At 36.5% G+C, this 16955-nt stretch overlaps 1 protein-coding gene across 3 annotated transcripts in view; it reads left to right on the top strand.

The window, feature by feature from the left end:
• The window catches only part of SATB2 (SATB homeobox 2), a 204823-nt gene extending 190005 nt beyond the window's left edge, over window positions 1-14818 (top strand). For 2 of the 3 annotated variants that reach the window (XM_004378196.1, XM_004378198.1), the window contains one exon: window positions 14015-14688. In XM_004378196.1, the coding sequence (XP_004378253.1) occupies window positions 14015-14476 (462 nt within the window). In that variant the 3' untranslated portion in view covers window positions 14477-14688. Of the gene's footprint in view, window positions 1-14014 lie in introns of all 3 variants that reach the window. The other variant, XM_004378197.2, reaches the window with a different exon arrangement.
• The last annotated feature ends 2137 nt before the right edge of the window (window positions 14819-16955 follow it).

Below are 16955 nucleotides of genomic sequence, written 5' to 3'. Positions count from 1 at the left end.
GTCCTGTTATTAAGTGGTTACATCCAGAAAGCAAAAAATATGCTGAGGTAGTATTTTGTTGGTGAACATCTAATATTTTCACTAACCATATCTGTCAGATTGTTCTGACTTCTGAGTGCCCCAACTGTAAAAATTATACAGAAAGGATAGCCTATCATGGGATTCTAAATAGCCCCATGTGAGGCCTCAAACACATGGATTACCTTCTTTCTCCTCTTCCCCGCCGCACGCAAAGACTCTAATCCAAACACCCTTTCTCCTTAAATAATTCGAAACCTCTTCTTTAAGAAAGGAAACCTGGTGGTGCAGTGGTTAAAGTGCTCAGCTGCTAACCAAAAGCTCGGCAATTCAAACCCACCAACTGCTCCACAGGAGAAAGATGTGGTAGTCTGCTTCTGTAAAGATGTACATACAGCCTTGGAAACCCTATGGGGCAGTTCTGCTCTGTCCTACAGGGTCCCTGTGAGTTGGAATTGACTCACAGCAGTGGGTTTGGTTTTTTTGTTTCCTGGTTTTTTTGTTTTCTTCTTTAAGAAGCTGGAAAACAACATAATTGCAATGTAGCTAGTACCATCACAATTTGGGGGATTTTTCACCTTCATCTTAAATTGGGTCTTGGCTGAATTTTGTCAGGAAGGGTCTCTCTCTTTGTGCGAGAAAATTTTGATGGAATTGGGTATATGCTGTTTTAAAATGGTACACAAATATAGAAAAGTAAAAATCCCTTTACAACCCATTCAAAATTAATATTTGAGAAAGGAACTTCTCCATAATGTATTCTAATTTTTCCCAAGTTCTTCCTTTTCTTCACTTTTAAACCTACCCTTGAAACATTGAATAAGTAACCTCTGCCACTACATGTATATTCAACCTAAAATGAATTTGTGTTCAAAACTTAAATTGAAACAGAACATAATTTTGTGTTTTTCTCCGCTAACCAACTAAACAGCAGTTAGGACATATTTGTTATATGTGAGACTCAGGGGTCTGTGATTTTTTAAGGTCAGAGCAGTTTCCTGTATTCATTTCCTCCTCTGAAGAATAAATGCAACAGTACCCAATGGCACTGAGGGATTGGTTTGTTGTTATTGCCCTTGTTTTGAAAGAACCAAGAAGTCCAAAAGATGGCAAAGAGTTTTGCAAATAGACTAATCATAGGATTTAAATAATTTTAGAAATTCCACATATGACTACCAAGTCACATTATATAATCTGAGTGTAAATCAGGAATTGTAATGTTTTGTTTTCAACAAGACTTACATAATTTATTGAGCTCCTGTGGCTAAAAGTGTACATAGCTATTCTTTTTCCCCATATTACCCATGTTTCTAAGTCTTTCTTTTCCAAATAGTGCTTTCAAATTATATTTTTGTCATTGGATTTATAAATACTTAGAGGTTTGGGAGTGGTTTGAGTTCTGATTCCTTGGTACTACACCATAGGAATCATTATCTGAGTCTTCATCAACTCAGTTCTTGGCTGGCTAGTTGATGTCTATTCCAATAACATGTATCTATTCTCCACCTCCATTTAACCTAACATAGTATCGGAATGGACTCCACCGCAGTAGGTTTGATTTTTGGTTTAGAATCACTTAAAAGTACTGAAAACTCTGCTCCAGTTAAACTTATAGGATAAAATTTACTTATCTGAAGTAATCTCTGTATTCTACTCTATTTTTTAAAAAGTTAACCTTGAATCCGTCTCAAAAATCAAATTTTCAGGGCCACTTGAATTCATGAATCATTGGAATTTTATGAAGTTATTTTTATTTGGGTCACATTTTTTACTTCATTTGAGAATTATTTAACCAACTGGATTAAGTGTTTAAGAATTCTAGTGGATCATCCTTAACTTGAACCTTTGGACATCTTTCTCTCTTGGCCTTTTGCCATTTATGAGGTATGAATTTCCAGGTTGGTGCTTTAAATATCATTGTGAATTCCTGGTACCTCAGTCATCCTAACATTTCACCCTCTTTATTTAGTCACCCTGGTTATCTTCAACTTGATTTAGCAGCTCCTTTCCTTCATGTTGGTGTAAAAAATGTCACTCTTTTCTCAATTATTCAAATAAAGCAAGTCATGCACTCATTTAGAAATTGAAATCCCAGAGGTAACTGTCAACTCTACTCGTGTCCATATTACTTTTTACTCATTTTAACACAGGAATAAGGTCTTTGTAGTTCCTGGGTGGTGCAAACAGTTAAGTGTTCGGCTGCTAACGGAAAGGTTGACAATTCAGTCCACCCAGAGGCACCTTGGAAGAAAGTCTTGATGATGTAGTCTCAAAAAACGAGCCACTGAAAACCCTGTGGAGCAGAGTTCTACTCTAACACAATGGAGTTGCCATGAGTTGGAATCAACTCAAAGGCAACTGGTTACTGATAAAAGGTTTTTAACGATTCTTTAATATTCACGGGGCCTTGAATATGGTTTTCAAAAGATAGGCCTTCTCTGTGAATTTTTAGGCTAAGCCACAGAAAATCTGATTTTATGTTTGGAGAAGATGTAAAAGGTGGTGGAGGTGTGTGGGAACAGGGAGGCAACAAATGCTCATGGATGTCAGCAAATGGGATTGGAGTGGGTGTGCTGTGGAAGGGTTTCTCCCAAGCTGAAAGATAAATGGTGGTAGCCTGGACCATCCTGAAGGGTCTGCTCTTCCTGAGTCCTCTCATGAATTCTTCCTGTCATGTTGTGGAATGATTTTGGCTGTGTTAGGTCCTAAATGATCAAATAAACCTTTTTATCAGATGATGCTGATGAAGGGAAAGATACACTTCTCATTAGGTCTGATATGTGTCCATATTTTCCCCCTGTTAAGTTCTAACTGGAGAGATGATTTTTTTCTATGCTGTCATGGTATCTATTTGATTGAGATATAGTCATTCATCTTTACTCTGCTTAATTTACTTTCTACAAACTCATCTTCTTATATTGAAGAAGCAGCTAACCCAGCTATCTTTTCAGTGTTTCCGTCTTCTGTCCATTCCCAATAATAAGATTAATGGCTGCAACATATGTTTTTTTACTCCCAACTATACCATAGTTGTTGGTATAGTTGTTCTCAATTTATTACCAAAGAGGAAATGATATAAGCCAAAGGCTGTTTTAATAACCATGCTTCCTCCAACCTCCAAGTTTATTTTAACAGATTATTATGTCACAATGTTTTTATGCTTTTATCTTTGACCAGAGTGTTTATTTTGAGAAACAATTATTAAACTGCATTAAAAACACACACGATGTTCCAATAGCATTTTGGTTACAATATTAAAGGAAGCTCAGACTAAGGCTGGATGAAATTGAACACATATTTCCATGTCAAACTTCCTACCATTTTGCTTGTTTGTATTGATTTCTCTTGACATGGTCTTCTTTTATTGAGCACTGCTCTTTTTCCTTATTTTCTCTCTCTCTCTCTTTAAATCCCCTACCTATAGCTGTATGTTCAAAGAGCAATGGTAAAAGGAAACCAACTTATATTAAACCTGCCTGGAGTCAAAATGTAATCTAACACCTGTAGTCTGCAATTTGTCATTACTTCATGGATACTTTTTTTTTTTTTTTAATAATAGATTTCCTGAGTTTTGACCTTAGGATACTGTGTAATCCATAAAAAAGCAACAAAACTAAACCATGGTTTTTAATAAGTCTTGTAATGTTAGGATGTGAATTACCAGCGTAAGTGCCAACTCAAGCAACATCATTTGAAGTTAAAAATAATGCTGAGTTGTGTATCTAGGAGAATATGATTTGCTTGTCAAAATCTTTGAGAAGTCTTTGAGTGATAAAGTTAAAAGGCAAATTGTAATGCATATGTACACTCACTCTCCAAGACCTTCCTCAGTGACTTGGCTTAAGTAAGGATGTTTTTAACTGTATGGTCCATTTTGCATTTTATGACAGGTGTTTGGTTTTCCTTACAGGGAAGGCAGGGCTATGTGTTGACTGTGATTCTTGTATAGACAGTTTCTCAAACTTTTTGGCTTCAGGACCCTTTTCACTCTTAAAAATTATTGAGGACCCCAAAAATATAGGGCAGAGTAGAATTGCCCCATAGGGTTTCCAAGAGCTGCTGATGGATTCGAACTGCCGACCTTTTGGTTAGCAGCCAAGCTCTTAACCAGTGTGCTACCAGGGCTATCAAAAGTTACTATATTAAAAATTAATACTGAGAATTTTTTTAAATGTTATTTTATTTAACTTTAAAGGAATTATAATAACATATATGCATAAAGCCATCAATAATGTATACTTTATATAAAATAACTATATTTCAAAAAATAAAAGTGGCATTGTTTTATATATTTTGCAAATATACTTACTTTCTCACTTAAGAAAAGATAACTAGATTTCAAGCCTCACATGGACATGTAATTGCAAAAGAAAGGAGTATTTTAATAGCCCTTCCAGATCATCATAATATTCTTCTGTGATACTATAGCAAAACTCTACAAATGTTACTTTCTTAAGAATGAGTTGCAAAGTAAAATCTGAAACCTTATCATGGTACTTTTCCTACTATCATCCTTTGTTACGTTAGAATCCTTTCTCCTACCTTGCACTTTGAATAGATCTTTTCCCTATTCATGACTTTTTACCATCATGCATCAGTCATTTGGAAAATAATGGTGTACTGACTTACACAGGTCTTCTAAATGTTGACATATTTCACTACGCGATATTTAAAAAATCACATTTGTTAAATCACTGCTGATGTCGTCAGAAAAGTCTTTTAAGTATCGGGAAGCTGTCAAGCTCATGGTGGCAGCTACAAGATGTCAAAAATGCTAATTTTTATTTGAAAGGTCAAATTTTATCATTGGCAACAAATATGTTCCGATATTTTCCTTGAAGTGACAGACTCACTTCATTCATTTTTGAGAAGATACCTGCCAGTTACCCAATCTGAATGACCATAGTTTTTGTTAGTTATTCTTTCAAGTAAAAATGATATTCCATGGCAAAGGCAACTAGCTCAGCTCGCAACTGAAACAATCGCACGAGTGCTGTTTCTTGAGACAACCATCTTACTTGGTATTGTTCTCGGTCCCTATAACAAGTGATAGATTCTTTACTTTTTAAACATAGTTTTGTTGCAAAAGAATAATAACAAGAATGATAATAACTAATCGTGTTGAGTAAGAATAATAACTGGTCTGAAAGAAAAGAAGAGAGAATATGAAATTAATTCAGTGTAGCAGAACAAAGATTTATTGATCACTTACTGTGTGCCAGGCATGTGATGTGCCAGTATATAGCTCACCATCCAATAGATATATATAGTTATATTAATATTTATATTATTAATCACTATTTACATTATTTATATTAATCACTATTTACATTATACTATTAGATTATACTATATTACACTATTAGATTAATAGTTATAATATTTAAAATATTGTGTTATTATATTAATAGTTACAATAATATTTACATTATTATTAATGCTAAGTTTTCCCAGCTAAATTTCTGAGCCAAAATTACATTGTTCATTTTGAAGAAAGAGAATACTAGTGGGTAGAACTAGGTTGTTAAACTTAAGAGAAATACCTCAGTTATGTGATATTTTATATAGAGTATATTTTTAAAATAACAATATTTATTCTTTCATTTATTTAACAAGTTCTTATTTAGTTCTGTGTATGGGCTTCCAAGGAATTATTCTTTTTGCCCATGAATTATATATTTTACCTGAACTTTCAGTGGAAGAATGCTTTCTTTTTTTTTTGGATCAACTATTTTATATCCTGTTGTCATAGATGAGGTAAAATTAAATGAGTCAATGAAATTCTGATCTTAACCAAAAATAAATAAAATAAGCATTACCCTTTAGGACCTGACACCAAGTCAGCCCTCTAGGTGAGGCTGGTCAAAGAGAGGTGGATGCAGCCACCTGGGAAACTTCGTTTTAACCTACTACTGTACTCCAGCCGCCACCCCATACAGTCACCTCCTTAATAATTTCTCATTTTCTCTATATAAAAAAGACCACAAAGTCTTGGCTTATTATAAGTAATCCAGTTCACCCCATAATGATACAGTGAATTATATACTTTCCTAAACTTAATCATTCAGGATCTCACTTCCTTCCCTGCAGGCAAGAACCATTATATTTTACACATGGCTCCCAGCTGGTTTTCATTGAGGCCTTCACAATCTATTTGAACACTGAGAGCTTTAAGAGGAGCTGCTTTATCTTAGTCAACTTTTGTCATCCTACCATTTTGTTCTTTCGTTTTCAAAATTTTCAGATTTGAAGGCAGTTTTGAAACGTGTATCCATGTTGTGGTTGTGCTTTGTGACTGAGTAGGGAGATTTCTGGTTTTATTTTGAAGTTGATCTTCCTTTTGAATATATTTACAACTTCTCTTTCTTCATCACCATCTTCATGCCCATTTATATTCATGCATGTCATATTTCATCCCAGAGAACTTTTGGCGAATAAATAACAACTTATTAGACTTTTAACTTTCTATTTATATCCTAAGAATAACTTGAATAAGTTATTTAAATTTATATATAAATACATCTTATTATATTTATGTATAAGTAAAGTTACTTATATTTATACATCTATAAATATGTAAGTATTTAAAGCTTAATTGTTGGATATAAGACTACTTTTTAGAAAGTTTTGCGAATTAATAGGTCCAACTATTATAGTTGTTGTTGTTGCTGAGTGCTGTTGAGTCGATTCTGACTCATAGCAACACCAGGTGATAGAGTAGAACTGCCCATAAGATTTTCTTGGCTGTAATCTTTACAGGAAGAGCCCTGGTTGCGCAGTGGTTAAGCGCTCGGCTATTAACCGGAAAGTTCATGGTTCAAACCCACCAGCCGCTCTGTGGGAGAAAGATGTGGCAGTCTGTTTCCTTAAAGATGTATAGCCTTGGAAACCCTATTGAGTAGTTCTGCTCCATCCTATAGGGTCACTATGAGTTGAAATCAACTTGATGGCAATGTGTTAATCTTTATGGGAGCAGATCGCCGGGTCTTTCTCTTGCAGAGCTGCTGTGTGGGTTCAGACTGCCAACCTTTCAATTAGCAGTCAAGTGCTTAACCTTTGCGCCACCAGGGCTTCTCTGAATTGTTGTAGATACTTTATAAATATTTGATAAGTGAGTACATTTTTTACTCTTTTAACCCAAGGCTGATTATTTTAAACATAATTCCTTTTAGATATGATAAGCAGCCCTAATGAAGAAGGCAATCATTAGTTACATATAAATTAGCCTTCTCCTGAGGAGGAAGCGCCAATACATCCTTCTGGTTGTTTTTAAGATTATGTTACTATTTGTGATACTCTGTTGCCAGGAATATATTACAAGCTCAGTTTTTCTAATTTAGTATGTGGATATATGAATCTTTTTTCTTCTCTCTAGTAAATGTAGCTATTTTTAAGTTTTACTGTATTTTGTCTGTATCAGATTATATGATTGTAGATCATTGTGATGGCTTTCCATCACCCTTACAATAAAATGCCAAGGCCCTACACAGTCTAGCCCTGGCTACCTCTGTCATCATTTCTTCTATTTCTGTTCTCACTAGTGTGTGGCTGTCCAACAGTATTTTCTATGATGATGGAAATATTCTATATCTGTGTTGTCCAATCTGTTGTTGTGTTGTTAGGTGCTGTTGAGTCGGTTCCTACTCATAATGACCCTGTGCACAACAGAACAAAACATTTGTCCGGCTCTGTGCCATCCTTACAATCGTTGTTATGCTTGAGCCCATTGTTGCAGCCACTGTGTCAATCCATCTCATTGAGAGTCTTCCTCTTTTTCGCTGTCCCTCTACTTTACCAAGCATGATGTCATTCTGCAGGGACTGATCCCTCCTGATAATATGTCCAGAGTATGTGAGACATAGTCTCGCCTTCCTTGCTTCTAAGGAGCATTCTGGCTGTACTTCTTCCAAGACAGACTTGTTCGTTCTTTTGGCAGTCCGTAGTATATTCAGTATTCTTGGCCGATACCACTATACAAAGGCGCCAATTCTTCTTTGGTTTTCCTTATTCATTGCCCAGCTTTTGCATGCATATGAGGCTGTTGAAAACACCTTAGTCTTCAAGGTGACATCTTTGCTTTTTAACTATATAAAGAGGTCTTCTGCAGCAGATTTGCCAATGCAGTGCATCTTTTGATTTCTTGACTGCTGCTTCCATGGGTGTTGATTGTGGATCCAAGTAAAATGAAATCCTTGACAATCCTGTCCAATGTGGTATTAGACAATAGCCACACGTGGCTATTGAGTACTTGAAATGTGGCTAATGTGACTAACGAACTGGATTTTAATTTTTAGTGTGTGTTAATTTAAATGTAAGTTTGAATAGACACTTGTGGCTAGTGGCTATTTTATTGGGCAGCACAACTCTGCTATGTGTGCTTCTTTGCTGTTTTTCAAATATGCCAAGTATATTCCTGCCTCACAGCCCTTGTGCTTGCTGTTACTTTTGTCTGGAACACTCTGCTTCCATGGCTTAGTCCTCATTTCGTTCAGGCCTCTGTCCAAATACTGCCTCCTCAGGGAGCCTTCCCTGAGTCACCTATCTAAAATATTTGCTCCTCCTTCCAGTTCTCCTCCTTACGCATTGTTGTATTTTCACTCATAGTGCTTATTACTACCAGATATTGTACTTATGGTCTGTCTCCTTTCCTTTAGATTCTTAGTTCAATTTGCCTATATAATCTTACTCATAGAAGACAGAGAGCATAATGTTTAGGGGAATGGGCTTTAAAATCAGACAGATATGTTTTAGAATCCCAGTCTGCTACTTCCAAATTCTGTGGACTTGACAAATTACCTACACTCTCTGAACTCTGGATTTCCCATCATAAAATGGGCATAATATACCTACCTTGAGGATTGCTGTGAGAGTTAAATAACATAAAACACATTTAAAGTGCTTAAGCATTTCCTGAGTTCTAATAGGGTCGCTATGAGTCGGAATCGACTCGATGGCAATGAGTTTGGTTTTTTTTTTTTTTTTTTTTTTTGGTAATGCCTGTTATTACTATTAGTAGTAATAGTATTGAAGCTACTTGGATATTTCACTACTGTGGACCCCAGTTGTCATAAAGAAGAATCAACAATAATAATAAAAAAAAACCTGTTGCCATTGAGTCAATTCCAACTCTTAGTGACAATCGAGGATACTAAAAAAAGGGAAGCTTTTACATTAACCTTTTGATACTTTCTTTACAGAAATTATCAGAAATGAATTATTGACTAGATTAAGTTCAATCGTAATGGAGAAAAATCCAAACCAAAATAGATCTAGTATGAACTGGCAAGCTTCATCATGCAGTGGTCAAGAGCAAAAGAAATGAAGAGCTGTCTTTACAGACTGATACGTTCTGTCATTTGGGAAAATCACATAAAGAGAGATGATGTACCTTAGGAACAGAAGAAGGCAACTACTGAGCCCATTTTGGAAAAAGGGAAAAAGGATGATTCTGGAAAGGCTGTGCACTTGGGCCGTTTTACAAAAATAGCTGCGAAGATATTTGATCAAACTTAAAATCCCAGAAAACAATAATCTGGGCATGTGAAGAATTTGTGAGAAAAAAGCCTATCTCTGTTGAGTTGGCAGGGTGTTCTCTGTCTCAGTTCAAGTTATTGTGAGTTTTGTGATTACAAAACCATCAAACAGCCAGAAATATATGCAAAATGAGCTGAGGAACTGGCCCAGCCAGTAGGAGTCAATGTCTTGACTTCATCCAAAATTTTCAGGGGGACTTGCTTGCTATGGGGACCAAACTTGATACATTTTAGCTAACAAAAAATTGAGAACATGTTCTGAGAAGTTCAGCTAGAACATCTAAAACTCAGTGAAATAGAGGGTCAAAAACCTGTCCTATAAGGTGGAGGCTAAAAGAGTTGACATTATTTATTCTAGATATGAGAAAGTGAAGAGTGGACCACTTGATCCTGCCCTTTAGATGGAAGGATTTTAGGAGGGGATTTGGATTGATCTTCAGGTCTAAAGGAGACCATATTATAAGCATTAGGTTCTGCTTTATTTTGTTGAGAGTGCTTACCAGTAGAAAAAAGCTCTACTCCTTATCAAGAAGAATTCCTTGTTTGTCATAATAATAAGCTACTGTGATTGGCTAGAGAGGAAATTCAAGTAGTTTTTTTTTTTCCACCAGAAATTGACTATAGCCAATAAATAATTCTCTGCCTGGGGTAATTTGAACATTTTGAGAGAATGAAGATAGTTGGGACAGATAACTAGGAATCTTTTAATCTCAGATATTATCCATGTTGTATTTGAAAGGATGTTATAGCCAAAGGAAAGTGGCAGTGTAACGGAAAATTTGTGAGTCCTTTTAGTCACTTGTAAGACAATTTCAGCTTAGAGGGGCTAATTATGTCATTCTGTATTTTGGCTGTTCTTTCCTTATCTGTTCAGAGATCCTAGAAATCTCACTTAACCTTCATATAAATATTGCCCTACTGCCCAACTCACTACAGAATATTGTCTGACCAGAAACTAGATATTGTACTTTTTAGATTTTATTTTTTTTTATTTCTGTTACCTGTCTGAGAAGCGTTTCTCTTTTCTGTGATAGACGGCATCATTGCCATTGTTCCCTTGAAGTCTACTTTCTCAGTCTGACAGCTGCCTATGTTTATAATTTCCAATTTAGAGCATTCTCCTGTTTCCAGTTTGTTCTTCATCCAAATATGACCTTTATCAGGAACGATGAGGATTACATGAGTTAATTCACGTAAAGTTCTTAGAACAGTGCCTGGCACAGAATAAGCGCTAATTACATGGTACATATTACTGTTTCTGTATTTCATGTGTGGCTTCTCTGTACATATATATTCCTGCTAGTAGATTCGAAAGAATAAGGGGAGACGCAATAGGCCAATTGGTTGGACCTAAGGAGAAGAACAAACCCCATCATGCAGAAAGATTATAGTAACTTCAAAGTATAGTTTTGGAAAATCCTTTTAAATCTAACCAACACACAATGGAAAACCCCTAAAGACCCAATCTAATTATTCAATTAAATGGAACCGTTATGCTGATTTTTACTACAGAAGGCAAGCATAATTTAGAAAATGGGGCATTTTAATTCTCTTTTGTTTTTCAATTAACGCAATTGCTCTAATGGGGGGGTATTGGTGCTTGCGTAGGTCTTTGAGTATGTATTCTATACATAATTTCCGTTTCTTTCTCTCTTTTTCATTGTCTCTTTCACCATGAAATAAAAGCCTCACCTGTTGACATGGAGGTTGATTTATTACAGTGCAGAGGCTGCCCAGATTATGGCCTCAGAGCAAATATCTTTCAGCCACCAAGGCTGACGTGAGCCACGCAGGCCCACCATGCAGCTGTACTTTCCCTGCCGGGTATAATTAGGATGTTTAAGTAACATAGCTCTCACTTTTTTGCTGATGCCAGCTTACCACAACGGACCACATGAGTTTACTCTTAGTTGAAAGTGGTAAAGAAAATGCCAAGTACATTCATTTTAATTGGTCCCCATTATATGGGCTTTTAGTGCCACTGTTTTATCGTTCTGTGTTTTAGATTTCTTTCTGCCGCTAGCAGTCAACTTATTATTATGGATATTCTTATTTGCATCTGATTATTTGACTATTACTTGATTATTATTTGAAAAGTTTCAACCTCTTCTGTTATTGTTACCTCATTTAGGTGATAATTGTATTTGTCCTAATATTTATTAAAGTTGTAAGTAGACATTTCCACATTGGTGGGGAATTATTTTTTCATCAGATGGTCTTAAACTGGGAATGACAGAGATTTTCTTTTCTTAAATGCTTGCTTTGATGCTGATGTTTCTGAGCTAAAAAATTGGGTCATATGGGTAGTGTGTGGCCGTGGTAGTAGTAATGGTGGTAAGGATGGTGGCACAAGTGGTTCTTTAATTGTAACGAGACATGTTTTTTTTTCTGCGTTGATTGGACTGATTTCCCACTGAATCCTGGAAAATATTTAATTGGTTACTTTAACTTGAAAAAGATCACTAAAACATGAGAGAGTGATAAATGAGTAGAGTGTCTTTTTAAAAAGTGAACTCACTATTCTAAAATGTGTTAGGAGGGTCCAGGAAGTTAGGTACTGATCTGAGTATAGGAAATGTGGTATTTGCCTTTGGAGTTGACGTAATACTCTTTTAAATGGGGACAATCACGGTAGCCTTTTAATTATAGTATGCTCCCACTGATGTAAGGGGTGGGCAGTGGCTGAAGTGCCTCCCTGGGATCCTGAGCTCCCTTCCTGTCTCCATGAAGGCCTTCTCAGATAGGCCTATGGTGAGAGCAGGGGTGGAGCTTTCTGACACTCTCCCCTATATTGTTTTGAAAAAGTTCATGAATAAATATTGTATGGGAAATTATTCTATGCAGAGAGATAATATTGAAGAAGCAGTTATGAAAATCAAGAGTGAGCTTGACTAACTGGAGTTTTTTTATGAGTTTTTTTTTTTTTTAAATCTAGCGATAAAAGAGAATTTGAAATTAGTTACAACAATTGGAAAATCTTGGCATTAAGGATAAAAAAACAGAAATTAGAAGTCTACACAAGACAGATGGTTAATAATTCATTTGTACGAATATAAAATGATCATTTAAAATTTAGAATTTAAGTAACAGATATATATTTAAATTAATTTGGAAGTTTTTATTTTTTTTAAAAAACATTATTGTTTAAGGATCAAATTAAGAACTAAAAGAAAATAAAGAAGTTGTTTTTAATGTTACAAAAGATAGATTGTCTGATTTAAGTACCAACTCTTCACCTGTAACAATCTAAGAGTAATTATGGCTGATGATAATAATGACTATTTATTGGATGCTTGCTCCAAACCAGAGGTGGGTAAACTATGGGCTGTAGACCAAATACAACTTGCCACCTGTTTTTGTAAATAAAGTTTTATTGGAACCCAGCCATGCTCATTTATTTACATATTACTTATGGCTGCTTTCACGGTACAACAGCATAGCTGAGTAGCTGCAACAGAGATTGGACAGCTCACAAAGCCTAAAATACTTACTATCTGATCCTCTATAGAAAAAGTTTACCAACGCTTGATTCAAAGCAAGCACTGTTCTTTACATACATTTTGCGATTTAACTCTTGTAACATCCCTAGGAGGTCTGTGCCTTACCATCTTTCTTTTATAGATGGTGAAATTGAGGCTTAAAGATATTAAGTGACTTGCCCAAGGACACTCAGCTAAGTGGAAGAGTCTGGACTTGAACCCCTAAGGTCTGATTGTAGAGCCTGCACCTTCTCTCTGGGCTCAGTTTCTTTGTCACTGGCCTTTAGAGTGGTGACACGTCCTGGTGGTTACCAGCACTCTGGAGTCAGGCTGCTTGAATTCAAATGACCTTGGCCAACAAATGACTTAAACTTCTTTATGCCTCAGAATATAAATGTTAGCAAACATTACTGTTATTAACCTCCATGTTCTGTAGATGAGATTCTAAATATCCAGAAATGATTCTAAGTTTTTCAAACACCCGAATTTACACCACTATAGCATAACTCCAATGCTAGATACTGTTGTTGTGAGCTGCTTTCCAGTTGGCCCCCGACTCATGGTGACCCCATGCACAATAGAGCAAAATGTTGCCTGGTCCTGTGCCATACCCATGATTGGTTGTGGATAGAACTGTTGTGATCCATAGGTAGAGTTTTCATTGGCTGATTTTTGGAAGTAGATCACCAGTCCTTTCTTTGTAGTCTGTCTTAGTCTAGAAGCTCCCCTGAAAGCTGTTCAGCATCATAGCAATGTACAAGCCTCCACTGGCAGATTGGTGGTACTGGCTGCACATGAAGTGTATTGGCCAGGAATCTAACTGGGTCTCTGGCATGGAAGGCCAGAATTCTGCCACTGACTGAACCACCACTGCCCCCATCCAATGCTAGATAGACAATACATATTTCAGAAGGTTGGTGGCTTTTGAAAAGGAAAATTGTGAGTCAAATGCTCAATTTATTTTTATTTTTTTAAAATTATCAGGTCCTTCATAGACAGCCATCTCAGCCGGCCAAGGAGAGTTCCCCTCCCAGAGAAGAAGCACCTCCCCCACCTCCTCCGACTGAAGACAGTTGTGCCAAAAAGCCCAGGTCTCGCACAAAGATCTCCTTAGAAGCCCTGGGGATCCTCCAAAGCTTTATTCATGATGTGGGCTTGTACCCTGACCAGGAAGCCATCCACACTCTTTCTGCCCAGCTGGATCTCCCGAAACACACCATCATCAAGTTCTTCCAGAACCAGCGGTACCACGTGAAGCATCATGGGAAGCTCAAGGAGCACCTGGGCTCTGCGGTGGATGTGGCCGAGTATAAGGACGAGGAGCTGCTGACGGAGTCTGAGGAGAATGACAGCGAGGAAGGCTCTGAGGAGATGTACAAAGTGGAGGCCGAGGAGGAAAACGCTGACAAAAGCAAGGCGGCACCTGCCGAAATCGACCAGAGATAATGTGAACTCCATCCAGGCAAAGCAATACATCGGTCCAAGGATTTTCTGTTTTAGTTTCTTTAAAAATTTTTTTTTTTTGCTTTATTTTATTTTTGTCTTTTTTGTCTGTTTGTTTTATTTTTCTTATCCTTATTGACATTACTTTGTTGCACAGGATATACCTGTAGACTGAGTAAGTTCAGTATTTCCGAATCAGACATCACCTTGGCAAAGACACTAAAGTGTTACAGTCTTACAATGGACTGGATCATAGTAATTATAATCACAGGAGACTCTGCCTTCATTATCCTTGCACTTATGGAAGAGACATCAGGCAAGTTTCAGGATGAAAAGACCTACGAAACCAATGAAGGGAGCTGCAAGTGTGTGTGTGTATATGTATAGATCTATATATTTACATATATATATAAAAATTGCATGGGACAGAGAACTTTACAATCTGAAAGAATAGACTGTGAAATGAGTTCTTAAAGAAAAGACTTGTTTATGTATTAAAGAAAAAAAAAACCACTTCACAGTGAGTCGCTTTGGCTTTTTGATAAACTGCGGCCTGCTCTCAGGGTGGGGTGACTATTTTTGAATTCCTATTTATTTTCTGTGTTTGTCCCTGATTTTTTTTTTTTTTTAATTCTATGGCTTCCTATCTGGCAGCTTGATGGGTAATTTTTGAGGTATGTATTTAACAAAATAAATCAACACTGCCATAAAAACAGAAAGAGAAAGAAAAAAATCAGGGCACCTTAAGATGATACAAGTCAAATTACTCTTTAAAGACACAATGCACACTTACAACGACTCGATATGTTCCGTTATTCAGCTTGTCATTACTGTAGTGAAGAGATGCATTTCTGTCGAATTCCAAATGAATAGAACTGAAGTTCAGTGCAGAGAAAACATTAACACAGTCTTGATAAAATGACATTTCGATGTTGGACGTATGGAATTCATAGTATGAGCCACATTTTGTTGTGAAATTCATTCACCTGCTTGTGGCTTCAAATCTTAAAATTAGTAAGCCTGCTCATTTAAAAGTTGTTTGTTGTTGCTGTGTTTTTTTTGTTGTTGTTTTGTTTTTTGTTTTTTGGGTTTTTTTGGTTCATTTTGTTTGGTTTAATAAAAAAATAGTTCAATGTAATGTTAAGTTAGAAGAGAAGTTGCTGCCCAGTTATAGGGACTGCCTCTCAAATAGTTCTCCGCCCTGCCCTCTTCCAAAAGCTGTTTCTCGTTTCTGTTTCACTTTGGGCTTCCTTTGCTTTGTCCGCATTCCATCCATGTAACCCAAACATTTTCAGTCCCTGATCTCACAAGCCTCCATCCCTTTTCCGGGCATGGCCGCCCTAACAAGAACCTGTTTTTGAATCATTGTGCAGCTCCAGGCAATAGAGTAAGCGAAGCGATTTCAGTGGAATCACCTACTCATCATAAACGGAAACATTTCCCCATAACCTACATAGCAATTAACTTACGTAAAGCAGAACTAATGCCGACTGGCTGTTCAGTGGAATGAGCATTAAAGCTGCAATCTACTATAGTTTTCCAACCCTTTTTCAGCTTCCTATCAGAAACACCAGTAGCATTACTTTCCACTTCCACTTACAGTAACTGCAAGAGGAGACCTCACCTTCAGGACTGGCCTAGCACACCCAATCCATGCTTCAGAATGGCCATCAGACAGTCCCACACAGTTGGAATATTTTTTGTTTTTTTTTTCGTTGTGCTCTCATGCAACCTTGTCAAAGACCTCATGCAATATCACTTTGAAAGTTATTTTCTGTTTACTACACAAACATTGTAATATAACTGTTAATACTATTTATATATTTGAAAGGTATAAAAGGTAGGAGTTAAAAAAAACAAAAACAAAACCTCTATGTGTAGATATTAACTCAACTTACAATATACAGGGAGAAGACATGTTGCAATACAAGCTAATTCTAGCTGCTCAGTAACCTCTGGAGTTTTTAAAGGGACATTTTCCTGTACTTTTTCAAATAATGATGTTTAAAAAATTATCTTGACACGAGCGTCCTATACCTTTGCAAAAGGATGGGGGTTTTGCAGTTCAGCCCTGGGCCCATCCTTGTCTTTTCTGTAGTATGCTGCAGCTTTAATCAGAAAGTCCATGGGGACTGCTTCCTGAATCTCCGAGTTACTTTTTCCAAATTGTCTTCTTACACTGTTGCTGAAGGTCACTCTGTACACGTAATGGAAACTGATGTTGCCAAGCTCTTACGTGGTGGTTCATCTATGGATGGCATCCACATTTGGAATCTTTTACACTTCAACCAAAAATTTATTAGATATTTTTCAATGCTAAGTCTTGCCTTTTATTTTTTAATTTCACTGCGGAGTTTGCAGTGGTTCTAAGTGAATCTGTGGGCATTTTAGCCTGTGGTCTTGCCAGATCTTTGCGAATTACAATGCATATATGTCTATTTATTCAATATCTGTCATATAATATCTATTTGGAAGAAAAAAA

This window comes from Trichechus manatus, unplaced genomic scaffold (assembly GCF_000243295.1).
Source record: "Trichechus manatus latirostris isolate Lorelei unplaced genomic scaffold, TriManLat1.0 scaffold00056, whole genome shotgun sequence".
NCBI classification, from domain to species: domain Eukaryota; kingdom Metazoa; phylum Chordata; class Mammalia; order Sirenia; family Trichechidae; genus Trichechus; species Trichechus manatus.
The sequence above is the reverse complement of the archived record's forward strand: the minus strand, read 5'-3'. Positions and strand labels throughout refer to the sequence as shown.